This window comes from Myxocyprinus asiaticus, chromosome 9, assembly GCF_019703515.2.
Source record: "Myxocyprinus asiaticus isolate MX2 ecotype Aquarium Trade chromosome 9, UBuf_Myxa_2, whole genome shotgun sequence".
NCBI lineage: Eukaryota > Metazoa > Chordata > Actinopteri > Cypriniformes > Catostomidae > Myxocyprinus > Myxocyprinus asiaticus.
In genome coordinates this window covers 26,762,544-26,787,575 of record NC_059352.1, presented here as the reverse complement: position 1 = coordinate 26,787,575, position 25,032 = coordinate 26,762,544, and the positions used below count along the sequence as shown (strand labels likewise).

Sequence of the window (25,032 nt, the reverse complement as noted above, 5' to 3'; positions counted from 1 at the left end):
CTGACACATGGTACATGGGTTTTTGTTTTGGTGTGGACTTTGACTATAGTTCAAGTTCAGTGGTATTTGGGCCTTCGAGAGAATCGCTAAGCTTTTGGTTACAATTTAACAACCTTTAAAAATGTGATGTTTAAAATGTAGCAAATCTATGGCAATATAAGACAAAGGTCTTTTGAAATATTTCGAAAGTGAGTTTATGTTTATTTGAGGTTTATGCTTGTCAGGTATCTTGTCCCTTGGAAGTATTTCTGTTCTACTGGCATGCACCATATTCGTTTAAAATGAATCGCAGCCCATTAATTTTAGATGGAGGTCTAGCAACAGAATTGGAAGCAAGTGGATTTCAAATACAGGTTGGTAAAATGAAACCATTATCAGTACTTTTTTTTTTTTTTTTTTTTTTTTTTTATACAAGAATCACTAATTTTATCATGCATATATTGTGTTTGTAGGGAGATCCACTGTGGAGTGCAAGACTTCTTCATACAAACCCAAAGGCCATTAAGGATGCACATTACAGGTAATGCATTACTTCTTTAGCAGTTTGACATGCAATAGGCCTACCTCATCTAAAACTATAAACTATTGAAGACTATATTATATAGTTTTATAACTAGATTTAGCAATAAAAACTATTAATGCCTCATCCACACATATGTCTAATTCTTGTACAATTATACAGTATATGCAATTTTCATATTGACTTGAAACATTTCAGTCCAAAAAAAAAAAAAAAAGGTGATTAAAATGGTAAAAACGTGTATGTGTGTGTATATATATATATATATATATATATATATACATATAGTTTAACTTAAAATTCTTGTGTTGATCAAAAAAAGTTCATGGATTTTGCTACTTAATGCAATGCCTATGTCTATGTCAGAAACTAGGGCTGGGAATTGATAAAGGTTTTTCGATTCCAATTCACAAGCTCTCAATTCGATTAAATTTCGATTAGATTTGATTCGATATCGATTCATATGGGTATATTTCAATTCTAATGTCCCTTTTGCTTACATAGGGAAGAAATGATCTCCCAGCTAATGCTGTTAATCATACAGGGGACCTTCTAACTAGGTACATTACGAAAATATTAATTTTACTAGTTATATTTTATTAATTTTTCATACTTTTTTGTCACGTTTTAAATGAACAAATCCATGTATTCAGTCAATAAAATACATATTATATTTCGTGTTATTTTGTGTTACATGTTCATTGTTTAATTGCATAATTTGTACTATTTACAAGTATTTACACTGATTTGTTGAACACCTGCTAAAATCGGTACGGTCTCTTTAACAAAAGCGGCATTTCTGTTAAGAGCGTCTGTGGTTGAGCGCATGTTAACAAGAGAGAACTTGAAAGGCTTTATCTCATCTGTGCCATCCATGATTTGATTTAAATGTTTATTTATTTATTTTTAATCAACAACTGACTGTAGAGAACAGAAAGTATTAAGAGAGACATTGTTCAGTGAGAAATGGGCCGCATGGATCTCGCTTTTGGACACACATTACACGGAAAAACATTTACTCTCAGCATGCGGTGAAAGTATCTTGCTGCTGAATACTTCACCTCTATACTACACAATTACTGATGAGTGAAATCTAAACATTTAACAGCGAGTTGCCATATATATATATATATATATATATATATATATATACAGTAGATTTTAGTTGCATAGCATGAAATTTGGTTGCAAATGCGAGTGATTTCCAATCATTGTAGTAGAGTGTTGCACATAGAGTGAAAGATCGATCTTGGGATTTAAGAATTGATATTGAGATCATTCAAATGAAGATCGCAATGCATCAGAAAATCTATATTTTTACCCACCCCTATCAGAAAAAAATATTATATTAGATGATTGATTTCAGATTTTTTTTATGATCCTAATAGTAGAATTATATTCTTTCAATAGATTTCTTCAAAGTGGTTCTGATGTTATAACAACAGCCACATATCAGGCCAGCATTGAGGGATTTGTGAAACATCTTGGTCTCCGGCCTGAGGAGGCACAGCAGCTGATGATGTCAGGGGTTCAACTGGCAAAAGAGACAGTGCAGGAGTTCAAGTCTCACACATCCGTATCAGGTGTGTTTAAGTCTAAGTTGTACTGAGCCAGAAGTTTTATCAAGTTCCTTGAGGCAGTTTACAAAGTGCTATAACTCCTTAATTTAGGTTACTTGTATATTCATACATGGAGATTAAAATGTTATAAAGGATCTAAACAAAAGACATATTTATCTAAAATGAATACATCCCCTAGAAGACAGAAGAGAGCCTTTGGTTGCAGGCTCAGTGGGTCCATATGGGGCATTCCTACATGATGGGTCTGAGTATACAGGGGCCTATGAGGACAGGATGACAATGGAGGTAAAGCAGGATGACATTATCTGTTTACACAGGAAGCCAATGCTTTGATGTTTTCAAGTGTGTGTTTTCCTCCATTGTCTTAGGAGTTGAAAGACTGGCATCGTCCACAGATCCAGTGCTTAGTAAAGGCTGGAGCTGATCTTGTTGCCATGGAGACCATTCCAGGTCTCAAAGAGGCTGAGGCTTTGGTGGAAGTACTCAAAGAATTCCCTGAAACTAAAGCCTTGCTTTCCTTTTCCTGTAAGGTGACTGATACAAATGAATCCCCCATTATATTTTTTGATTGCAAAGACACATTTCATTCAAATAGCACACACTTGCAACAGTGTCTCAAACTAATTAAAGTGTGCTAGACTTGGTATTAATGCTAGATCTGTTTCAGGATAGTCATAATATTTCAAGTGGGAGAAGATTTTCTGAAGCAGTTCAGGTGGCTTGTAAGTCCACACAGCTGGTTGCTGTAGGGGTGAACTGTTGTCCTCCTCATCTGGTCACACCTCTTCTAGAATCAGCTAAGTCACACAAGAAAGCAGATTTTAGCTGGGTAGTCTACCCTAATAGTGGAGAGGGCTGGGATCCCCAGACAGGGTGAGGTTAATCAATGGCTCCTGACACAGAATTGCCATTTATTACTTCTGAATTCGTTTATAATTGACACCTTATTGTGTTTTTGTTCTGTTGTTCACATGGTTGTTCCAAAACAATTGCAGATGGAAAATGGAGAAAAGGACATCATTTGCAAAATTAAGCATTGACTGGAAAGAACAAGGAGCTTTGTGGATTGGTAAGTATTTTTTAAACTGTAAATAAGCTCTAATGCAAGCACAAGCAATGACTCATTGTTCTTTCCTATAGTACTGACTCACTGGATAGATACTTTACCTCAACAGGTGGCTGCTGCCGTGTTGGTCCTGCTGATATATCTGAGCTGAAACAACTATTACATGTGAAACCATGATGCATGACTTAATTCACATCTAGTTGTTTCTGAAATAATGCACTGATGTGTAAGAAGGTGTATAAATGTTTTATTCATAAATAAAAATCCAAACACAGTAGACTCACAAGTATGGGATTTGTAATGATTAGACATGGAACTTCATACATTGGATGTTGCTGTGTTAAAGGTAGAACACAAATTGTAATGCACATAACATGGAAGCAGTCATGCAGTTTTAGCTTACAGCATTTCATAAAAAATTTGTAATCCTTACTATTAACAATAAGAAAGCATTGGTCACTTCACTATAACCTGAATATAATCCAGCTGCCTGAAATGAAATGTTTAAATGCTCACCTGATATCCTCTGCTCTGAAAACTTTGACTTAGTTGGTTCTGTTTCATGACTTCATGACTTTGTACTAATTTGTAACTTGTAACTAAGCCATTTTTATTCATACAATAATAGAAGCTATATTGATAAATAACAGTGTTACAAGTGTTCTGTATGCACTTCATATAAATCATCCATTCATTCAACAGGCCATATTGTGGTCCAATTATCTAGTAAGTTCACCAAGAAGCATATGACTGAAATGTATTGAAATATTCACTTTATGATCTTGGTGCAGTTAGTGGTGCTATAAGTGATTTTAGCCATTCTAGAATTTCCACGAGCTAAACCGTTGGATTAGCCACGCCCCCTCTTTCCAAAACCCAGCACTTCAAAGATAACAAATGAGCTTTATTGAGACTGACATTGAGCAGAAACAGTTCTCAAAAACAACAGCAGCAAATTAGTGCCAACTGACAGCTGTTATAAACAACATAACATAAAAATGGCATTAAGCCTCAATAATTCGCTGCAACTACAATACTTTGAGAACATGCAAAATGGTCAGATAGGTAGAAAGTGTCAGAGCCCATGGACACATTTTTGTTTGCTGTTTACAGAGTCCAGAGCAGTCACAGAGACTGGTCACAGACACTTTTTTAAAAAATAATTAAATTAATAATTTTAAAAAAGTGCATACCTTTCCATGAAAAAATCGATTACAGCAACCTTTATTGGGCACTTTTCAAAAATTGTGATGAAGCATTTCCGCTTTAATTAGCAGAGCAAATCTAGTATACTTTTTATATTTTTAAGTTTTTAAATATTTAATGTCAATTTATAACATTATTCTTTGTGTTATATTACCCTGGCATTAATAAAATAAAAAAATCTACTCAGCACTGCTGTGGTGGGGTTTCAAATAGAGCTGCTGAGGGGGTAATAGTAAATTTTATTTCTGCATTCCAAACCCAGAAATGTGACAAGGGTCCATTGCACAATTTACTTGTTGATCCTTTTATCCACAATATGTTTTCCAAAGCAGCATTTTGACCAATCGAAGTGACTTAATCTATTCTTGAAGAGTCATTGGTTAGTATTTTTGGATTGAATAGAATAAAAATCAACCTTTATCGCCACAAGACTTGGGCAGACAGAATTTGTTTCAAAGACTTTTTCTTGATGCTGACCTACAATGGCACCTTTAACCTTTAACAACCTGGTGTTAAGTGCCTTGCTCAAGTGCACAATGGCTTATGGGGATCAAGCCAGTAGTCAACCACTACACCACATCACATTTTGCCTGCAGTGCAGTCTAATGTAACATATCTAATTATGCTTACATATGTTTATTTAAAATGACAGAAAACCCAATTAGCTCTTCATCAGGAGGGTTGGACATCTTCAGATTTAGTCAGTTATGTCTTCATCTAAGTCACTGTCTGGAGAGCCTCTGTGCCTGTACTCAGGTGTGTTGGACAAACGCTTCCAGGCATTTTCTGACTTCTGGATCCCAGTACTGATGGAACGGCCCAGGCGTTTCACTGCTCTCTCTTCAGAACTGTCCTCTGATTCTGCTTGACCTCTGTGTTCTGAAGCCTGATGGTGGAGATCATGCCTCAGGTTTTCCAGATTCAGTGCCCATGGTCCCAGCTTTTGCCAGTTCACTCTCTGGAAGGCCATGATGCAATGCAGATTGCCCCCTACCTATAAACATATTTGGAATTACAAAGGGCATCTCTGCTGCATTCTATATATATATATATATATATATATATATATATATATATATATATATATATAGACAAAAAACATAAATCTATGTAATATATATATATATATATTTGAATCCCCTTTTTTTCCAATTTGGAATGCCCAATTCCCACTACTTAGTAGGTCCTTGTGGTGGCGCGGTTACTCACCTCAATCCGGGTGGCGGAGAACAAGTCTCAGTTGCCTCCGCTTCTGAGACCGTCAATCCGCGCATCTTATCACGTGGCTCATTGTGCATGACACTGTGGAGACTCCACATGTGGAGGCTCATTCTACTCTCCGCAATCCATGCACAAATTACCACACGCCCCATTGTGAGCGAGAATCACTAATCGTGACCACGAGGAGGTTACCCCATGTGACTCTACCTTCCCTAGCAACCGGGCCAATTTGGTTGCTTAGGAGACCTACCTGGAGTCACTCATCACACCCTGGATTCAAACTCGCGACTCCAAGGGTGGTAGTCAGCGTCAATACTTCCTGTGCTACCCAGGCCCAATCTATGTAATATTGAAATTTTTGTAGAAGTACCATCACCATAGTGAGTGCCCAAGTCTCTTACCTTCTTGGTTTTACGATACTGAATGCCTCTCTCTATATGGCGAATGTCAAAATATTCTGGGTTCTGAGTGTTCAGATCTGTCACAATGTCAGCCCACCTGATTAAATAGGAACCTAATCAGAATGTGTATAACACATTTATAAATACACCAAGAACTTAAATTGAATAAAATGAACCATACTTTTTACAGTGGATTGCAGGGTGTTTTCTGCTTGGTTCGCCAATGAGAATCCAGTGCTCCATCTCATTAAGAGGCAATGGCCCCCTGTGAAAAAAAGTTGAATTAGAGAAAGGGTTGGTACAAATTAGTAGAGGTTAATAGCATTCTTCTACAGTAATATAGCTTTTCATACCATAATGCTTTATTTCTTAATCTGTCTTAAAACTTTGTCAGCCTAAAGAATTGAAAGTGGATTAGGGTTAGGGTTACTAACTAGACATACGACTCTATATGTTGTACCTGTATGCTTTGGCTGCTTTTAGTGGTGTAGCTTCATAGCCCACAGGACAGAAGTAGTGATTTTGGCAGTGGTAAATGTAGGCCATAGATTCATCTTTGAGTCCCTGGGTCAGCTTCAGCAAAGCCCCCTCGGCTAGGATGAAGAAACAAATGCTCTAAAGTATGCTGAGAAAAACAATTTAACTGCCATTTTATTAGGCAAAATAATATGCTGAGTTCCCATGAATTAGCTTGACAAAAATAGTTTTGTTATTGATCTCAAGGAAGCCCATTAGGTAACTAACTGGATGAAAAACTGGATAAACAATCATTAGGAACTATAATATTTCTTTAAGGAATATTCTGGGTTCAATATGTTAAGCTCAATTGACAGCAAAATGCTGATAACCACAAAAAGTAAGTTAGACTCGTCCGTCCTTTTCGTTAAAAAAGCAAAACTTGGGGGCCTGCGAGTATTGACGCTGACTACCACCTCTGGAGTCACGAGTTCGAATCCAGGGTGTGCTGAGTGACTCCAGCCAGGTCTCCTAAGCAACCAAATTGGCCCGGTTGCTAGGGAGGGTAGAGTCACATGGGGTAACCTCCTCGTGGTGGCGATTAGTGGTTCTCGCTCTCAATGGGGTGTGTGGTAAGTTGTGCGTGGATCGCGGAGAGTAGCATGAGCCTCCACATTCAGAGTTTCTGCAGTGTCATGCACAACGAGCCACGTGATAAAATGTGTGGATTGACTGTCTCAGAAGCGGAGGCAACTGAGAATTGTCCTCTGTCACCCTACCAAGAACAACTCAGTATTTTTAATGAAATCAGGTGAGTTCTCTGTCTGCTACAGAAAAAGACAATTTCTCATAAAGCAAATACAATCAGATCAGATGCACTGAATTATGTCTTGGTTAACATTAAACTACATCTGACAGGATAGACCTCAGATTCAAAAACACTGCAAAGTGTAATTCTACCATGTATTGCATTTAGTGTGTATAGGCAATTGTAATTTGCACTATTCATTAACTTCAGACTGTATTCAGTATGTAGATCACACGTTATCATCATCATCATCGTTGTTATTGTCATAATTAAATGCTGGAGCGTGTCTTTCCTCTGTTTGCTCATGATCCAAAGTCAAACATCACCAGCTAACAGTTTATGGCTGATTTCTATGTTTATGTTTCTGGTTAAGGAGGATTTTAAAGGGGAAAAAAGTTTTGATTCCAAAAAGAAAACAAAATCTAGTTTTAAAGAATTGATTAAAACAAATACACAGAGAGAGAGCGACTGCCATTCGGCCTCGCACCTCTGCTCACATCGCCACCTCCACCGACCGACTCGTGCACTTATGGACACTGAACTGGCATTATCTTTGAGAACTTTAATCGGACCAGTAGGGAACATTAGTGGATCGGATAGATTCATGCTGCATCTCGAATTATAAAGAATAAAATGAGTAAACTGTCATTTAGGGGGCGGGTACTGGACGCTTCCAAGCCTCTACCCATCTTCCACTGCGAGGACCTGCACGAATATGCGTCTATTAACCGGGCAGTGCCACAGATGCCCACAGGGATGGAGAAAGAGGAGGAATCGGAACACCATCTCCAGCGGGCGATCTCTGCTCAGCAGGTGTATGGGGAGAAGAGGGATAACATGGTGATTCCCGTGCCAGAGGATGAGAGCAACATCGCCTACTATAAATCCCTCTACCCGGGGGACTTCAAGGTGCCGAAACAGCTCATTCACATACAGTCTGGACACAGAACAGATGATCTGGACTCTGATGATGACACATTTGTAAATAAGCTGAAGAAACGCGGGAGCACTGCAGTTTGAAGAAATGATTGACCGACTGGAGAAAGGCAATGGAAAGCAGCCAGTGTCTCTGCAGGAGACCAAGCTCTTGTTGAAGGAGGATGAGTTAATAAAGGAGGTGTTTGAGTACTGGAGCAGGAAAAGGAGAGCCTGTCAGAGCGGCTCTTTCATCCCTGTTGTCAAACAGGAGAAGTGTGACAGCTCCAGCACCAGTGACCCCTACGTTGCCTTCAGATGCAGGACGGAGAAGATGCAGACCAGAAAGAATCATCAGAATGATGAAACTTCTTACGAGAAGATGCTGAATCTGCATAGGGACCTGAGCTGAGCCGTTACAATCCTGGAGATGATCAAAAGGCTAGAGAAGAGCAAAAGAGAGTTGCTGCACCTCATGCTTGAGATCGTAGAGAAGAGGAACAGCATGGCTGATTTTGGAGGGGAGGTGATGGCAGAGGTTCTGGCTCAGAGAGCTCTGGAGAAGCCCGTCATCCCGCTGATACCAATCACCAACAGCACCCAGTACAGACACACAAAGCACGACCGGGACTACAACAGCAAGGCGGATAAGCCAGAGGTTGTACGGCAGAAGAGGAAGTATGAGAAGAAGGCAAAGCCGTTGCCCTTGGCAGGCTCTGCCCACTCAGGCCTGAGGGCAATGGCTGTTTTTAACGCTAAAGACCTCAATCAGTACGACTTTCCCAGCTCAGATGACGAACCCTCCCAGATGTTCTCTGGTTCTTCAGAGGTTGAGGAGGAGAATGATCCAGATGGTGTGTTTGCCTTCCAGAGGAGAACAGGCTGTCAATATCATACTGTGCGTTCAGGACCCACAGGGGATTGGCCCTGGACAGACCCAACTGAGGGCGGGATAGGAGATGTGTGGTATTGCTATTCTCTCACCATGCTCACAGTGCCATGGCGATGCCTGGGATTGGCACGGCGGCGAGTGGGCAGGGTGTTATTGGACTGAGCCCACTCTGATTGGGATTCTGTGTATCATGGGCTGGACCCGGATTCCCCCGTGTTCCCCTCACTGTCTCCTAGCCCGCAGCCCAGCATGGATACCTCACACACCAGCACAGATACATCTGCCTCCTCCTCATCTCCACTTGATCTCACACAACTCTTGCTCAACATCAAAGCATTTATTGTGAGGTGTTTACAATTTAGTTTATTCATCAATTCTTATTTTTTCTACGATTAACATTTTTTATTTATTCAACCATTAAATATATACATAGCAGAACACACATATACAGAATAAATATACAACCCCCACCTGACCCCCAACAACACCCCAGTGGTCACACAATCATAGACACACAACAAAATAAGTAAATAAATAAAAAAAAATAAAAAGATAAAATAAATAAAACAATCACACACATAAAACCCCTACACCTCTCTCTCCACTGTCCCTCCCCGAGAGCCCTCCAAAAAAGACAGATATCTGCCCCAGTTCTTCGCAAACATTTCCAGACCCCCCAGTCTTCTGGATACCCCCTCCTCAAGAGCTGCCACTCTGGCCATCTCTGAACACCACTCCTGAAAAGAGGGTGCTCCAGCCGACTTCCAACTCCTCAAAGTGATCTGTCTGGTGATCATAACACTAGATAGAACCCAGTTTTTCATGTGCTTATTCTCCAAATTAATGACTGCCCCATCTCCCAAGATACAGAGTCTGGGGCAAAATAAAATTTGAGAGGCCAAAACCTCGCACATAAAACTCTGAATCCTCATCCAAAATTCCTGCATCTTAACACATCCCCAAAATACATGGGTTGTGTCTCCATCTTCAAATTGACATCGCCAGCAGGTGGGTGTGTCTTTAAGACCAAGCCTATGCAATCTAGAGGAGGTCCAATAGACTCTATGTAAAATCTTAAATTGCATGAGGCGAACCCTTGCGTCTCTGGATGCAGATTTGACATTTTTAGAATCCCAGCCCACTCTCCCTCCTCCAATACCAAATTTAGATCTTTCTCCCATAATCTCTTAAGAGAAGTTGAAGTTCTGTCTCCCAGACTCTGAATTAGTAAGGAGTAATACACTGATACCTCATGACCTTTTCCAAAAGCAGTAATCACCTCTCCCAGAGTGTCTGCCGCTTTAGGAGGGTGTAAACCACTCCCAAAAACAGTACAGAGCTGGTGGCACAGCTGTAAATACTTATAAAATTGAAATCAAGGAATCCCAAAAAGTTGAACCAAATTTTGAAAGGATCTCAACACTCCATTCTCATACAGGTCACCGAGTGTAGTAACCCCCCTCCCAATCCACTCTGACCAGCAAAAGGGGACTTGTTGATGCATAGTTTGGGGTTCAGCCATATGCTCGAGGCAACATTTAAAAAAAATTCTGAATTAAACAGTCTGGACACTTTAGTCCATACCGAGTTCAAGTGCGAGATAACGGGATGTAACTAAGCTTCTCCGATTAATTTGATAGAAAGGCTCTACAGTGGCGAAACAGGGGCAAGAACTTCCTGTTCTATACAGAACCAAGGAGGGGCTCTCTCAGGTGGAAGCGACCAATGAGCCAAATGTCTGAGACCGAATGCATAATAATAAAATAAAATCTTGGGTAGGCCAAGCCCACCTTTGTCAGTCGGCCTATGTAACTTATTGAAATGTAATTTGGGATGCTTACCATTCCAAATGAAAAACTTTGCTATGCTATCAAATTGCTTGAAATAAGAGAGGGGGACATCTACAGGGAGAGACTGCAGTAAGTAATTGAATTCTGGAATACAATTAATTTGAATAACATTAACCTTCCCAATCATAGATAAATGTAATGAAGCCCACATCGTTCGAAAACCGTTTTATTAAGGGGTCAAAATTAACTCTAACTAAATCACACAAATTTTCTGGAAATAAAATACCCAAATACTTAATGCCCTGTTTGGGCCACTGGAAAGCACCTGGCTGGAAAGCCGTTTCTGGGCAGTATGCTGTCAGAGCCAAAGCTTCGGATTTAGACCAATTGACTCTATATCCTGAAAACTTAGAAAAGGAATTAATAATTCTGTGGAGGCAAGGCATAGATCTACTGGGGTCAGAGACAAATAATAAAATATCATCTGCGTAAACCAAGAGTTTATGCGCCATACCTCCTGCCACCACCCCTGGATAATCATCCTCCTTTCTTATCGCGGCTGCTAATGGTTCCAGGGCAAGACAGAACAATAATGGGGAAAGAGGGCAACCCTGCTGGGAACCCCTATCCAAAGTAAAATAATCTGAAATTAGTCCATTTGTTTGTACCGCCGCTACTGGGTGTCTATCAAGTAACTTAATCCATCCAATAAATGTACTCCCGAACCCGTATATTTCCAAAACCTTAAAAAGATAATATCATTCTACCATATCAAACGCCTTTTCGGCATCAAGTGAGATGGCAACGACTGGAGATTGTTCATTCGCTACTGACCACATGATATTGATGAGACGCGTAATGTTATCAGAGGAGCTGCGGCCCCGAATAAACCCCACCTGATCTATATGTATAAGTGATGTCATAACTTTACTTAATCGATTAGCCAGAATTTTTGACAAAATTTTTACATCTAACTGGATCAGGGAAATTGGACGGTAACTTTTACACTCGCTTGGATCTTTGTCCTTGTTAAGAATCAGACTGATCCGTGCTTGTGTCATGGTTGGTGGAAGCTTTCCATTCTTTAATGATTCAGTATAAACTTCTAACAAATGTGGAGCCAGTTCTGTAGCATAAGATTTGAAAAACTCATCAGCAAAGCCGTCAGGCCCCGGAGCCTTGCCTAGGTAAGGCCTTAATAACCTCGCCAAGCTGCTCCAAGGTTATCTCAGAATCAAGAGAATTTTTTTGCTCAGTTGTCAGTTTAGGGAGATCTAATGCTTCCACAAAGTTTCTAATATCTTCATCAGTAGACGAAGACGTGGAACTATAGAGATCAAAGTAGAATTCTTTAAAAGCATTATTAATATCAATGGCCGAGATAAATATTTCACCATCAGCAGATTTCACTGAGGGAATGGTAAAAAAAGACTCTCTCTGCTTTATATATCTAGCCAAAAGTTTCCCTGCTTTGTCCCCCAACTCAAAGTATGACTGTCTTGCCCTGAATAACCAAAACTCCACTTTCCGCGACAAAATAGTATTATATCTGTATTTCAATTGAGTCAATTCTCTGAGGCCATCGGATGACAAACGGCGCATCAGCTCTGCTTCGGCATTTTTAATATTTCCTTCCAACTCCACGACTTCTCGTGCTTTGGATTTTTTGATGAATGAGGCATACTGTATGATCCGACCCCTAAGAACTGCCTTAAGTGCCTCCCAAGCCATGCCCACAGTGGATACTGAAGACCAATTGGTCTCCATATAAACACTGATTTCAGCCTTTAGCATTTGTTGGAAATCAAGATTTTGCAAAAGGGACACATTAAGGCGCCAACTATATGATTTCTTTTTCTCCGTATGTGGCACCACCTCTAAACTCACCAGGGCGTGATCTGGGACTAAGATGTTTCCAATTGAGCAATCAACAACAGATGAAATGAGGGACTTGGATATAAAAAAAAAAATCTATTCTAGAATAAATTTTATGGACTGATGAAAAAAATGTATAGTCCCTACCAGATGGGTTCAAAAGTCTCCAAATATCTGTACGACCAAGATTTTTACACATCCTGTGAAGCATCAAGTATGCTCTAGGGGGCTTACACACTTTTGCTTCACTGTGATCAAGGACTGAGTCCATCAAAAGATTAAAGTCTCCTCCCAATATTATATCATGATGGGTGCTAGCGGTTTGCAACATCCCTTCAAGATCTATAAAAAAGCCCTGATCATCAGCGTTAGGCGCTTTAATATTAGCCAAAATCAACCTTTGCCCTTGAATTTCAGCTAAAACAATAATGACTCTTCCTAATTTATCTTTAATCTGTTTGAGAAATTTGAATTGTAAATGTTTATTTACCAATATAATGACTCCCTTGCTCTTACTTGAGCCAGCACTAAAGAAAACATGTCCACCCCATATCTTCCCAAATTCTTCAGCTTCCTGCGGGGAAAGATGCGTTTCTTGAAGAAACACTATATCATATTTATTACGTTTAAGAAAAGTAATAACCTTCCTTCTTTTTATGGGGTGCCCCAACCCATTCACATTCCATGTGGAGAGAAATAGTACACTCATATTAACAACTGACATATTGATATAATAAAAAAAAGTAAACTGTGTGTCAAAAACAAAATTATACAGACCACATTCCCCATTAGTGAAACAATCAAACACCGAACTTCCCCCCGAACAAAACAAACAGAAAAAAGAAAAACGTGCGCATTAACCCCACGCACGAAAGCGCCAACCGGCGACAATCCCTCTAAACTCAAAAGGTCCATGAACGCCCATGAGCCCCCACGACAACTTTGCCATTGGATTGCTCAATTTTGCCTCACAAATTTGTGAAGCAAAATTACATAACAGAAAATACTTTGTAAAATAACCCCCAGCCAAAAGGAAGAATGAACACAGAACATGTAGATTAATTTCACAAAATTAAAGGTTTTTAAAAGGTGTGATCCTCCACAAAACAAACCGTTCAGTTTCACAGACAGACAAACAAATGTTCAGTGAGCCAGCTGTTATGAGTTCAGCGGATGATGTAATCATTCCAGTGTCCCGTAAACAGCACATTTTCCAGCCGCTAGGCGGAGCCAACACAAAAAGAAACAAAACCGACATCCCGGTTCCATGGATGGTCAAGTCAATTCACTCAGAGGCCGCATAAAAGTATATACCATGACTTACTCAATCCGTCAACTTTATAAATGGCATCCTTTGTGTGAGCATGTAGGTATTTTGCAGTCATCCGTAGTGTCCACTACTGGCCGGGAACTTCAATGCAAAAGTAATCTTTCATCAATGCAAAAACTTCTTTAAGGAAAGTGTTATTCACAAAACAAACTCCAGCCGCTAGGCGGCGCCAACGCAAAAAGAAACCAAAATGATGCCCAGCTTCCTTAAAAGCCAGAGTAAGTACAGTGAGTCAGACCCACTCATATGAGAAACATCCAATGGTTTACTCACCCATTGATTCAATAAAAGACATTGCCTGATTGGGGCATGTAAATAATTTGCGACCGTTCTTTGCTTCTATTCTCAGTTTGGCTGGAAACATCAGAGCAAACGAGATCTTTCACCGATGTAAGGGTTTCTTGCATTCCTTGAACCGATCGCGTTTCTCTCTTGTCGAACTCGCAAAGTCCGGGAACAAGAAAATATTATGGTTCTTCCAAGAAAGCTTCCCTTTGCTCCTCGCCTGGCGCAACACGAGATCTTTATCGGATGACCTCAGAAATTTGGCCAGAATCGATCGGGGCCTGTCTCCCTCAGCAGATCTGTGAGCTGGGACACTGTGAGCTTGCTCGATTTCCAGCTTGTGGCCTGTTATGTCGAGCAGACTCGGGAAGAGCTCGTCTAGGAATTTCACCATATCTCTGCCCTCCTCACGTTCAGGAATTCTAACAATTCTGACGTTATTCCTGCGGTTTCTATTCTCAAGATCTTCAAGCTTTTCAAGAATATGTTCCAGATCAACTTTGGTCGCGGGCGGATTAGCGGTTAATTCCCTCTCCGAAGACTCCAAATAATCAATTCATTTCTCAGCATCCGACACTCTTGTAACTAACTCAGAGAATTTTATTTCCATCGCCGTAATCGATCGACGTATTACAGCGAGATCCTCCAAGTCAGCAAGAACCTTCGTCAACATCACCGACATGTTGGACAACTGACGCTGGATCTCCTCTCCCGCCGCGCCATCCAAATCGAGTCCCCGGTCTGTAGGTCTGTCGAGGCTTTCATCCTGAACACATAAGTGTCTTTTAATGTCTCCAGAGCCCGATAATTTTGACTTTTTTGCCAATTTTACCTCAAAGAACAAATGTGTAACTGGGTGTATCGAATTTCACCAAATTATAACATGAGAATAATAAAAAATTTAGCAAGGTGCGCAGAGCTCGTCGTTCACACGTCTGCTTCTTGCATGGCGTCACGTGACCTCCCATCAATTCTTATTTTTAATACACTGTAACCTCTTGGGTTTCTGTGCAGTGTGTATGTGTGTCTGCAAGTGTAGCTAAAACCGTTTTATGTGAACATCTCTTGTTGGAAAAGCAGCAGGGGTTTCTCTCTCACGCACAGTCTCTTTCTCATGTGGCTGCTCCCACTCCACTCAAGCACTATTTTTTGTTTTAATGTTGTTTTGTTTTTTTGTTTTTTTATCAGTGCTGCTTTTGTATGATTTCTAAGTCTTTTTTTTTTTTTTTTAATCAGAATCTGATAAAAAAAATTCATTTAGGAGTTTGTGAAACTTTAGAAAATGGGTTTATTTTCATTACGTCTGTTATGATGACTGATTGTATGTCCCCTGTGCCGAGCAGCGAGTTTATCTGTGTGTAACACATTCATAAGGGAGAGGACTACAGTGACATCTTGGTATGATTTTTTTTTTATCAGCATTCCACTTTATATGAAAATAAGGAAAATGAACAAAAAAAGAAACTTTTTGTTTCCTGTAAGACTTTATGGTGGTGCCCTTCCAGTGGACGGTACCTCACAAGGCTACTCGTAGTAGTTGTTGTTTGTATGTACCACAATATGAATGCCCATTCCAATGGCATCATCTATCTATGTGGTGTTTTATATATTTATATTATATATATATATAAAAATTATATGATTTTTGTTTTTAATAAACCCAGGGAATTAATTGTTTGACCAACAGAAAAAAAAGAAGAAAAAAAATTATCACTTTTAGTGTGTCTTTTCAATTACTTATTCCTAATAACTATAAGTGTTGAACATGTTACATTTGACTCAGATATTTGAACTGTTCTCAACAATAATGTATCAAAATCAGATAAATTCTTCATTGAACTTTCTTCCTAAGAACTTAAAACACATTTTCAATTAATCTGGTATTCATGTGTACAATCTGGATTTGTTAATAATGATCAGGGATGCGAAATCATGAGAGGTGAAAAAGGAGAGAAAGTCATAACAGGTTTTCCAGTGGTATTTTTTCAGTTGATTTTTGTACTGTTGTTGTATTCAAAAAGTTTTTTTTTTTCTTAAATTATGAAGGTTTAAATACTGTTCACCTGGGGGAGGGGTCATTTTTCAATACAGAACAACATACAGGACGTCCTGGCTAATATAGTACAGTTCGCATTTGTAACCATGCAAACCAGGGGATTTCTATGCCGTACCAGCAATGATGCGCAAATCGTGTCAATATTGGTGGCTATTCCTTCTCCCGCCAAATGATGAGGGCCACGGATTTCTTTGAGCACTAAGGCTAACTCATTTTAACACATTTTCATATTAACTAATTTCAGCTAACATAGCTAATCTGATTTCTGGCTCTTATTAACTTCAAATTCTCAGGTCCTTGGATAATGAGAGCATCTTCACAGCTGGAAGGCATACAATCCACTGAACTTTAATGTTGTTTTGCTTTTATCTTTTAAAGAGCGAATAATGTCAAAATTTCCAAGAAAATAATGCATGTTCTTCCGTGGCCATCGCGATGAAGCAGCTGTTTGCCTCGAGAGCAGAGTGCTGATGTGAGACAGGTATTATTTGCACATGCGACAGTAGGAGGCACTCCTGACTCAAGTGAGTTGAGACAGAACCCGAAGAGAATGCGCATCTAAACCATCTCTCACTCTCAACAAACAGCTGTCTCTATCACTTTATGTCAGGAAAATTCACTATTTCTTTTGTCAGAAATTAAATTAAAACTTGTAATCCTAACAGTAATCCCAATTTTTTGAAAATGTAACCATAATCTGATTACAATGGGGTTTTTTTGTGTTTTGTTTTTCCTAATTTTGTATCCTGATTACCTAACACCATTACAAGTAATCCGTTACTCCCCAAGCCTGTTTACATCTTGTGGCTATACTTTTGAAACAGGAAATGACAGGGGAGAAGAGTAGGAATGGGATCGGGTAAGGACCTCACAAGCCGGTACTCAAACTCAGGTCACCCGTGATGCATCAGCACCACATGTCATGAGCACAGCCTGCTAGGCTACGGCTCTGACAACAGTGAGTACTTTAACATTTATGGATTGGCCTCATTTAATTCCATTGCAAGTGCCTCACTGTAACCCAGATTTGTGCTTTTTTAAATAAAAGGAGGGATGAGTCGAAATAACTTTTTGTGGTTATCAATAATATGCCACAAATGCTGTCGAATGAGCACTTGTATTGAACCTGGAATATTCCTTTAAGCCATATTCTATTTTTCACTGCACAATGATGACTTTAAGACATTACAGGCATTACAGCTTCAATTTCTTTTACAGTGTAATTTTATGTAAAGCTGCTTCATTCATTTACATTACATGAAGTCATTTACAGTCTACTCAAAAGACTACATTGAAAATTTATTTGTTGAACAATATGCTGTTGCAGCCTCTGTTCTTATGAGAAATGTCTTAAAATTCACACACCTGACTCTCCTGCTGTCTTGTGCTTTCCATGAGGTTTGTACAGAATATAAGAGCATCCTCGGACACGAAAATGATCATTGATTTGTCTAAACCATCTGTACCAATATAAAAGTAGATATAGGCTTATTGTATTTTAAAACAGTAACTAGGAATCTTTCCAAGAGCATTAAATACAGCAATCTTACCGCATCAAAGTGGCATTGCCGGTGAACGGTCCAAACTTGATATCTTCAAACGGAGGCTGGAAACCAAGTACGTGGAGGGCTTCTTCTTGAGAAATGGGTGGGAGGCTGAACAAATCAAATCTAAAGGTTACTCTTTGCTATTTCTAAAAAAAACTACAAAAATATCTTACAAATCCTAAAATAGGTCAACTGAATGTGCTGTTTTTGCTCCTAAAATACACTTAGAGACACATTTCTCCTCGCAGCTTTGATTGCAAGAATCTACTGTATTGAATCTGTACAGTGAAACAATGTTATTTCATGAGTTTGTGGCAAGCCTTATGCACTAAATCACAAGAGCCAAATCCAAAAATTCCATGATTCAGAACTTCAGATTAAAAATCACACATACCTGCCTGCTCCTAAAGTGCTGTACAGAAAGTTCCAGCAAGAGATAAGTGAAGAGATTCCACATGAAGTTTTATACTGTGGACGGCTGATGCAGTACCTAGAACATTGGAGAGAACATAATTTTTTTTTTACTTTTACCCTTTGAGGCTTATTTTCTCATTCCAATGAGTACGAATGTAAAAACATGCACTTCTACCATCTACGGAGGTCCAAGACTTTTCTCTGTTTCATCTCCTCCACAGAGGCTTGAGGTGAGAGATCTTGCAGATTTCTGCTGGGCCTGTCTGAGGATTTCATTTTCTTTGAGTTTAATTTCTTTAAATTACCTAAGGAATAAAAATACCAAATTTTACCTTTAACAACATTATAATTATTATATTAGACTAAAATATACTCTCTGAGCACTTAATTAGAAACACTTGTTCACTTATTTATCCATGCAATTATCTAATCAGCCAATCGTGTGTCGGCAGTGTAATGCATAAAATGAAGCAGATACGGGTCAGGAGATTCAGTTAATGTTCACATCAACCATCAGAATGGGGAAAAAATGTGATCTCAGTGATTTCAACCATGAAACTGGTTTGAGTATTTCTGTAACTGCTGATCTCCTGGGACTTTCATGCACAACAGTCTCTAGAATTTACTCAGAATGGTGCCAAAAACAAAAAAACATCCAGTGAGCGGCAGTTCTGTGGACGGAAACACCTTGTTGGAGAGAGGTCAACAGAGAATGGCCAGACTGGTTCGAGCTGACAGAAAGGCTACGGTCTCTCAGATAACCCCTCTGTACAATTGTAATGAGCAGAACAGCCTCTTAGGATGCACAACACATCGAACCTTGATGGGATACAACAGTACAAGATCATGTCAGGTTCCACTTGTCAGCATAGAAAAGAAAGCTAAGGCTGCAGTGGGCACAAGTTCACAGACAGTTGAAGACTGGAAAAAAGTAGACTGGTCTGATGAATCTCGATTTCTGCCGAGGCACACAGATGTTAGGGTCAGAATTTGGCACCAACAGCATGAATCCATGGACCCTTCTGTCAACAGTTCAGGCTGGTGGCAGTGGTGTAATGGTGTGGGGAATGTATTCTTGACACACTTTGGGCCCGTTACCAATACCAATCAATCTACCAATACCAATCAATCTTAAAATGCCACAGCCAATTTGAGTTTTGTTGCTGACCAAGTGCATCCTTTCATGGTCACAATTTACTCATCTTCTAATAGCTATTTCCAGCATGATAATGCACTATGTCACAAAGCAAAAGTTGTCTCAAACTGGTTTATTGAACAAGACAACAAGTTCACTGTTCTTCAGTGGGCTTACCAGTCACAGGATCTGAATCTAATAGAACACCTTTGGGATGTGGTAAAATGAGAGATTCGCAGCATGAATATTCAGCTGACAAATCTGCAGAAATTATGTGATGCAATTATATCAGTATGGACCAGAATCTCAAAGGAATCCATGCCACAAAGAATTGAGACTGTTTTGAAGGCCCTACCCAGTATTAGTGTAGTATTACTAATAAAGTGCTCAGTGAGTGTATATAGATTACAATATATTAGCAAGTTTATACAAGTGTATATAGATTACAATATATTAGCAAGTTTATAAAAATTTATACTTTCAAATTATGAGATAAAAATAAAAATGCAGTGAAGAATGTCTCATTTGGGTTTTATATAAAGCTGAGCTCACCGTTAAGCTTAAACACATGTATGGTAAATCTCCCCTCTGTGCTTCATCTTGGCACAGCTTTCTCAGATCTACCTAATCTACCACTTTAAAGGTTTGTAGCCTAACCTACCTACCCTAGACTCCATTTGATCAGGCAATGAACAGCCTGAGTGATGGCACAGTTCCAGTACATTCTTCCTCTAAACTCTGTATCTGTGACTCATTTTGTAACAAACAATCTATAAATAGACACGGTTAGCACCGTGAGATGACATACATAGTCACCTATGTCAATAAGGCCATCACTGTGGAGTTACATAAACTAGAGCAGATGTTGAGCATGATCTTATTTTCCTGGCATATTTTTTCTCACCAGCTTGTAGATTAAAAATGACCCTGATATATTCACACTTGCTTCAGACTTCTTAATTATTAGAAAATAATGTAATCATTTTCAAAGTCTACAGTGTATATACTTGTCTATGATCATTTCAGAGACACATACTTGTTCTGGATTTTCGGGTTAAAACTGCATCAAAATCAGAGGTGTCAATCTCCCAGGCCAGCACGGGCTTGTTGCTGGATGACACAACCTCCATATCGCAATTGCCATCAAAAGACACGCTGATTCCCCCAGAGTGACTCTGCGAAGGGGTCCCAGTGTTTGGTTTGACTAATGATGTCCCGCTGTCTGGTCTGGTCGGTGGCGCATCTTCAGATGTGATGATGGGTCTGGCTCGGTTGAGCATTGCGTAGTCCGAGCAGACAGTGTAGAACTTCTCCCGGGAGTGTGTTACAGGGCAGGTCCGTGGAAGCTGGAGCTCTGCACTGGAGGCCCGTCGTGCCCGCAGCGCATCACGTGACAAGGGGCTCATGAAGCTGCACTCATCCTCTCTGCCTGGGGCCCGTGACGGGGCCTCCTGATCAGTACTAGTAGATACCTTGGTGCCTTCACTTTCCACAGTGTTAGGCATTGAATGGAGAACTGGGATTATGGTTAAGAGAATAACTAACAGGTTTGGGAACAATTGTGACACTTGGTCCAACGTGAGCTCAAAGAGGGATTCTCGTCCACTAGCTACAGTTTAGAACAAGACAGAATTATAGATAGATGCTTTATTAATTACATGTGACAAACTGTAATGCAAAAGCAGTTTATACAAACACAGAGACAACTATTCAATATATATATTTATATTCTATAAAATTATATAATAATAATAGTAATAAAATGTTGTCTTGACAAAGTTGTTGTCTGAAAGATTTAAAAAGAAGTTTAAGAGTCCAGTTCACCTTTGTTAAAACCTCCAGAAAGATAAATAGATTCATAGATTTTGTATTGTAACCTGAAGCCATGATATGGCACATTGATATATATATGCAGATACCCCATTCGACTGCTCTGGAAATGTCAACGCGTCCGCCATCTTGGAACGGTCAACATTTTGGCGATTTAAAATTCACACCAGCCACAATAATGCTTTTCACTTAAATTGCCACAACATTGTGCTGTCTACGGTTGTAAGAACCGCAGAGATATAAATTCCAGACAAAATGGGATAATCTTTCAAAGGTGAGAATGTGAAGCTTATCAGGCTGTTGGCTTCTCTGATAATTAATACAATTTATAAGAGCTTTAACCATTTAATTTCAGTTTAAAGTCATTTTTATTATCTACAATATTTCGAATTATTTAACATTAATGACAAACTCAATCTTGTGAAAATCAACTGCCAAATACTGTTGCAGGTGCACAGTAACTATTTTTGTGTGTTTATGTACGGACCTTGAGTTTTTCAATATGGTGGACGGCTTACGTATCCACCTTTTTCCTGACTTCTCCACGGGTGGCACCATTACGGCAAGCTACATCCTCTCAGATGCTCCACACTTCCGCTTTGTTGTTGTTATTGTATGCTAGAGCTAGACAAACGTTACTGGTGATGCCAATCATCGGAGGTTCTTGAGGAATATGTGCTGTTAGAGGATGTTACAACAACTACAGGTGGCTTAAAGAATTACTGGAAAATGAATGTTACAACAATAAACCCACCCAAAAGCTGTCAATGCCTGAAACTTTGAGTCGCACCAGATGCAATAAGCAGAGGTGGCATTAACATAATTCTCCGTCATTTGCCTATTTTTTTTAAATACTGACAGATAATTCCAAATGATACATCCCTCAAATCTGCTGATATTTAAATGATACCTAGGGAGGCCACATGTCCTCTTTTTTTGGACCTTAAAAAGCGTCCGGTTGGATTCAGATTCCCAGATTTGTCCGTTTTCATATTGAAGTGCTTTCTATCATCATCTTACATTGTGTGTGCAACAAGAAACCCGGTGAAATCTAGCACATCATAAATGTGAATTCTCTCTTTACACGCTGAATGTCTGTGTGTCTCCCTCTCTTTTACACACACAGGGCTTGTGCAGAAAGCGAGAGCCCAGTGTAGTAACTTTACCATGTAAATGTGTGTGATTGTGTACTTATTCAGCGATTGCCGTCGAATGCGTCCAGACACAGATTTTAGTGAGAAAGGGATTTACGTTAAAGAGCACCTATTATGGTTTTTCAAATATTACCTTTCATGTAGTGTGTTATATAGCTGTTTGTGAATGTAAAAAAAATCTGCAAAGTTTCAAAAATCAAAGTGCTTGACAAATGGAGTTATTGACTCCCAAAAGAAAGAACCGATTCTGAACACCTGAAACGAGCCATTAGTAATTCCAGATTTACCTCCTGTTCTAATCTATGTAATTTGGTAACAAAAAACTCGCCTCTGGTCTTCATTGGCTGCTTGTGAACAGCTTTGACCCGCCCTCAAACACTACACTAAGCAGTAGACCAATCACAACACACTGGGACATCTGACCAATCAGAGCAGAGTACGCTCTCTGAAAGGAGGAGTTTAGAATGAATCCTTTAGAACAGACCATTGAACGAGTTGTTTTTGACACTGGGGAAAAAAGGTAATGCTGCAATTTAAATTATGAGCAAATTAAAATGTTTTTTTTACCTTGGATGCTTGTAAATCTATTGTATGAGACCTTTAAAACAAAATTAGGCATGTTTAAAAATCATAATAGGTGCTCTTTAAGTAAACAGGGAGTGTTCCATCGTTTTTGACTGTCGTTAGTTATTATTTCAATGCTTGGTGATGTGAATAAGTTGCGAACCGGAAGTCTACAGCATCCGCGTTGGGAGTACATGCTAAGTATAATGGGTAATTTCACCGCCTGTGAAAATCGTGGATCGTGGCCCATTGGCATCTATGTACGTATATCTATGATACACAGGCCTTGTATGTGTTTGTTTACATTAGAATTTTTGACAGTTGGAGTTTGAATTAATAAAACATTCCATTCCATGTTTTTGCTTGTTTTGATTATTGGTTGGGTTACCTTCCCCCATCCCCCCTGGAATCTACACCCCTGTGTACAACCCCTTTTTTCAGTGTTGGGTTGAAAGTCCATTAACTAAAAAGCCGCAAATGCAAGTATCTCACATTTTTTAAACACTGAACTAAAAAGCGAGACGCTCCTGCACGAGACACTGAAAAAAACAGCGAAACGGGAAAGGAAATCAATCGAAAAACATAGCGGACGGACGCAAGAACGTATTCAGTTTGAACGGCACCAATTGTGTTTCAGCTGGTTATACCAACATGAAAACGAGAGGGTGTTTTAGCGAATATAAAATATAAGTAATTATTATCAGATTTAAATATTCATTATAACACTTTAAGATACTTCTAAATAAGTTATATATATATATAATTAAATATTTGATGTTTTTGCCTGTTTTGATTATTGGGTGGTTACCTTCCTCCATCCCCCCTGGAATCTACGCCCCTGTGTACAACCCTTTTTTCAGTGTAGGGTTGTAAGTCCATTAACTAATAAATGTATAACAATCTATAGTGGATTTTTGCAAACTAAGGTGTGATAGGGTTGACTCCCATCACCATGATTATTAATGGTTATATGCTTGTAAACCAGGCCAGAGATTGCTTTAATACTGCCATCTGCTGCTGTGGTTGATCGCCCAGCTGACACTGACAGCAGCTTTCAATAAGAAACGTTTCATGGTTTCAATGGACTAAAGCTAAATGGTAGCACATGGCTGCAGAATTCCACTTACATCATCACCATCGTCAACTACCATTGTTTAGGTCTTTTAATTGAAAGCACTGTATAGGCAACGTTTCATTTCAGGAATATATTAAATAATAAATCATCTGAAACTGAGAATAAACCATCGCAGTCTAAAAACAAATAATACATATACAAGACTGATAAATAATAATAGTTAAGTAGTATCCCTGTATCCATCAAACGGCTCCTCGCATGAATTCACCCATTAAATGAATCGTCGTTATTACATGTAGAAAGGTCATTGGAAATCCATATGTATATGATTATAATTCAAATAAAAGAAGCAGACTGTCTGCACCTACCTGGTTAATTCTGCAGGAATAACGTAAATACATACTGCGCTGCGCGTCCCTGTTCGACTGTTTAAGGGGCCGTTCACGCCAAACATGTCCATGAGCTAAAAACGATAGCTCACAAACGCAAGTGTCTCGCGTTTTTTAACCGTTGAACTTCTTTTAAACTTGAAAGAGTGTTTAAAAAGCGAGGCGCTCCTGCGCGAGACAAAAAAAAAAAAAAAAAAAAAAAAAAGGCGAAACGGGAAAGGAAATCAATCGAAAAACACCGCGGACGGACACAAGTATGTATTCGGTTTGAACGGCCCCTAATTGTATTTCAGCTGGTTATACCAACATGAAAACGAGGGGGTGTTTAAGCGAATATAAAATATAAATAATTATTATCAGATTTAAATATACATTATAACACTTTAAGATACTTCTAAATAAGGTATTACAAATTTTTATGAAATATTTGATGTTTTTGGTAGATAGTTTTGAAAATCTTGATTGCCTTAAAGATAGTTCCACCTCTACTTTTGGAAGTAGAGCGTGGTTGTGTTGAAAATGG

At 39.2% G+C, this 25,032-nt stretch overlaps 3 protein-coding genes across 4 annotated transcripts; 2 read left to right on the top strand and 1 right to left on the bottom strand.

Annotated features, from left to right (window-relative positions):
• The first annotated feature begins 28 nt into the window (after positions 1-28).
• On the top strand, positions 29-3,443 carry LOC127446364 (homocysteine S-methyltransferase YbgG-like). Of its 2 annotated transcripts, none has more exons than XM_051707256.1 (8): positions 29-353; positions 453-520; positions 1,931-2,103; positions 2,282-2,385; positions 2,469-2,630; positions 2,768-2,973; positions 3,096-3,169; positions 3,276-3,443. In XM_051707256.1, the coding sequence occupies exons 1-8, from the start codon at positions 282-284 to the stop codon at positions 3,341-3,343; spliced, it is 927 nt and encodes a 308-aa protein (XP_051563216.1). In that variant the 5' UTR covers positions 29-281; the 3' UTR covers positions 3,344-3,443. The 2 variants fall into 2 exon arrangements, with proteins under 2 accessions (XP_051563216.1, XP_051563215.1); XM_051707255.1 differs by having other exon boundaries at positions 31-353; positions 2,279-2,385.
• On the bottom strand, positions 3,394-24,671 carry LOC127446357 (basic immunoglobulin-like variable motif-containing protein). The gene is made up of 10 exons (XM_051707245.1): positions 24,489-24,671; positions 20,534-21,106; positions 18,538-18,667; positions 18,343-18,438; positions 17,952-18,056; positions 17,767-17,861; positions 6,455-6,587; positions 6,176-6,259; positions 5,995-6,091; positions 3,394-5,366 (listed from the first exon to the last, which is right to left on the bottom strand). Exons 2-10 carry the CDS (start codon positions 21,000-21,002, stop codon positions 5,070-5,072), a joined length of 1,506 nt encoding a protein of 501 aa, XP_051563205.1. The 5' UTR covers positions 21,003-21,106; positions 24,489-24,671; the 3' UTR covers positions 3,394-5,069.
• Positions 6,597-9,470, top strand: LOC127446360 (enhancer of polycomb homolog 1-like). Its single transcript, XM_051707248.1, is given in 2 exon segments — positions 6,597-8,259; positions 8,261-9,470. Coding segments are annotated over 2 exon segments (1,335 nt in total). The 5' UTR covers positions 6,597-7,891; the 3' UTR covers positions 9,228-9,470.
• Positions 24,672-25,032: the final 361 nt, after the last annotated feature.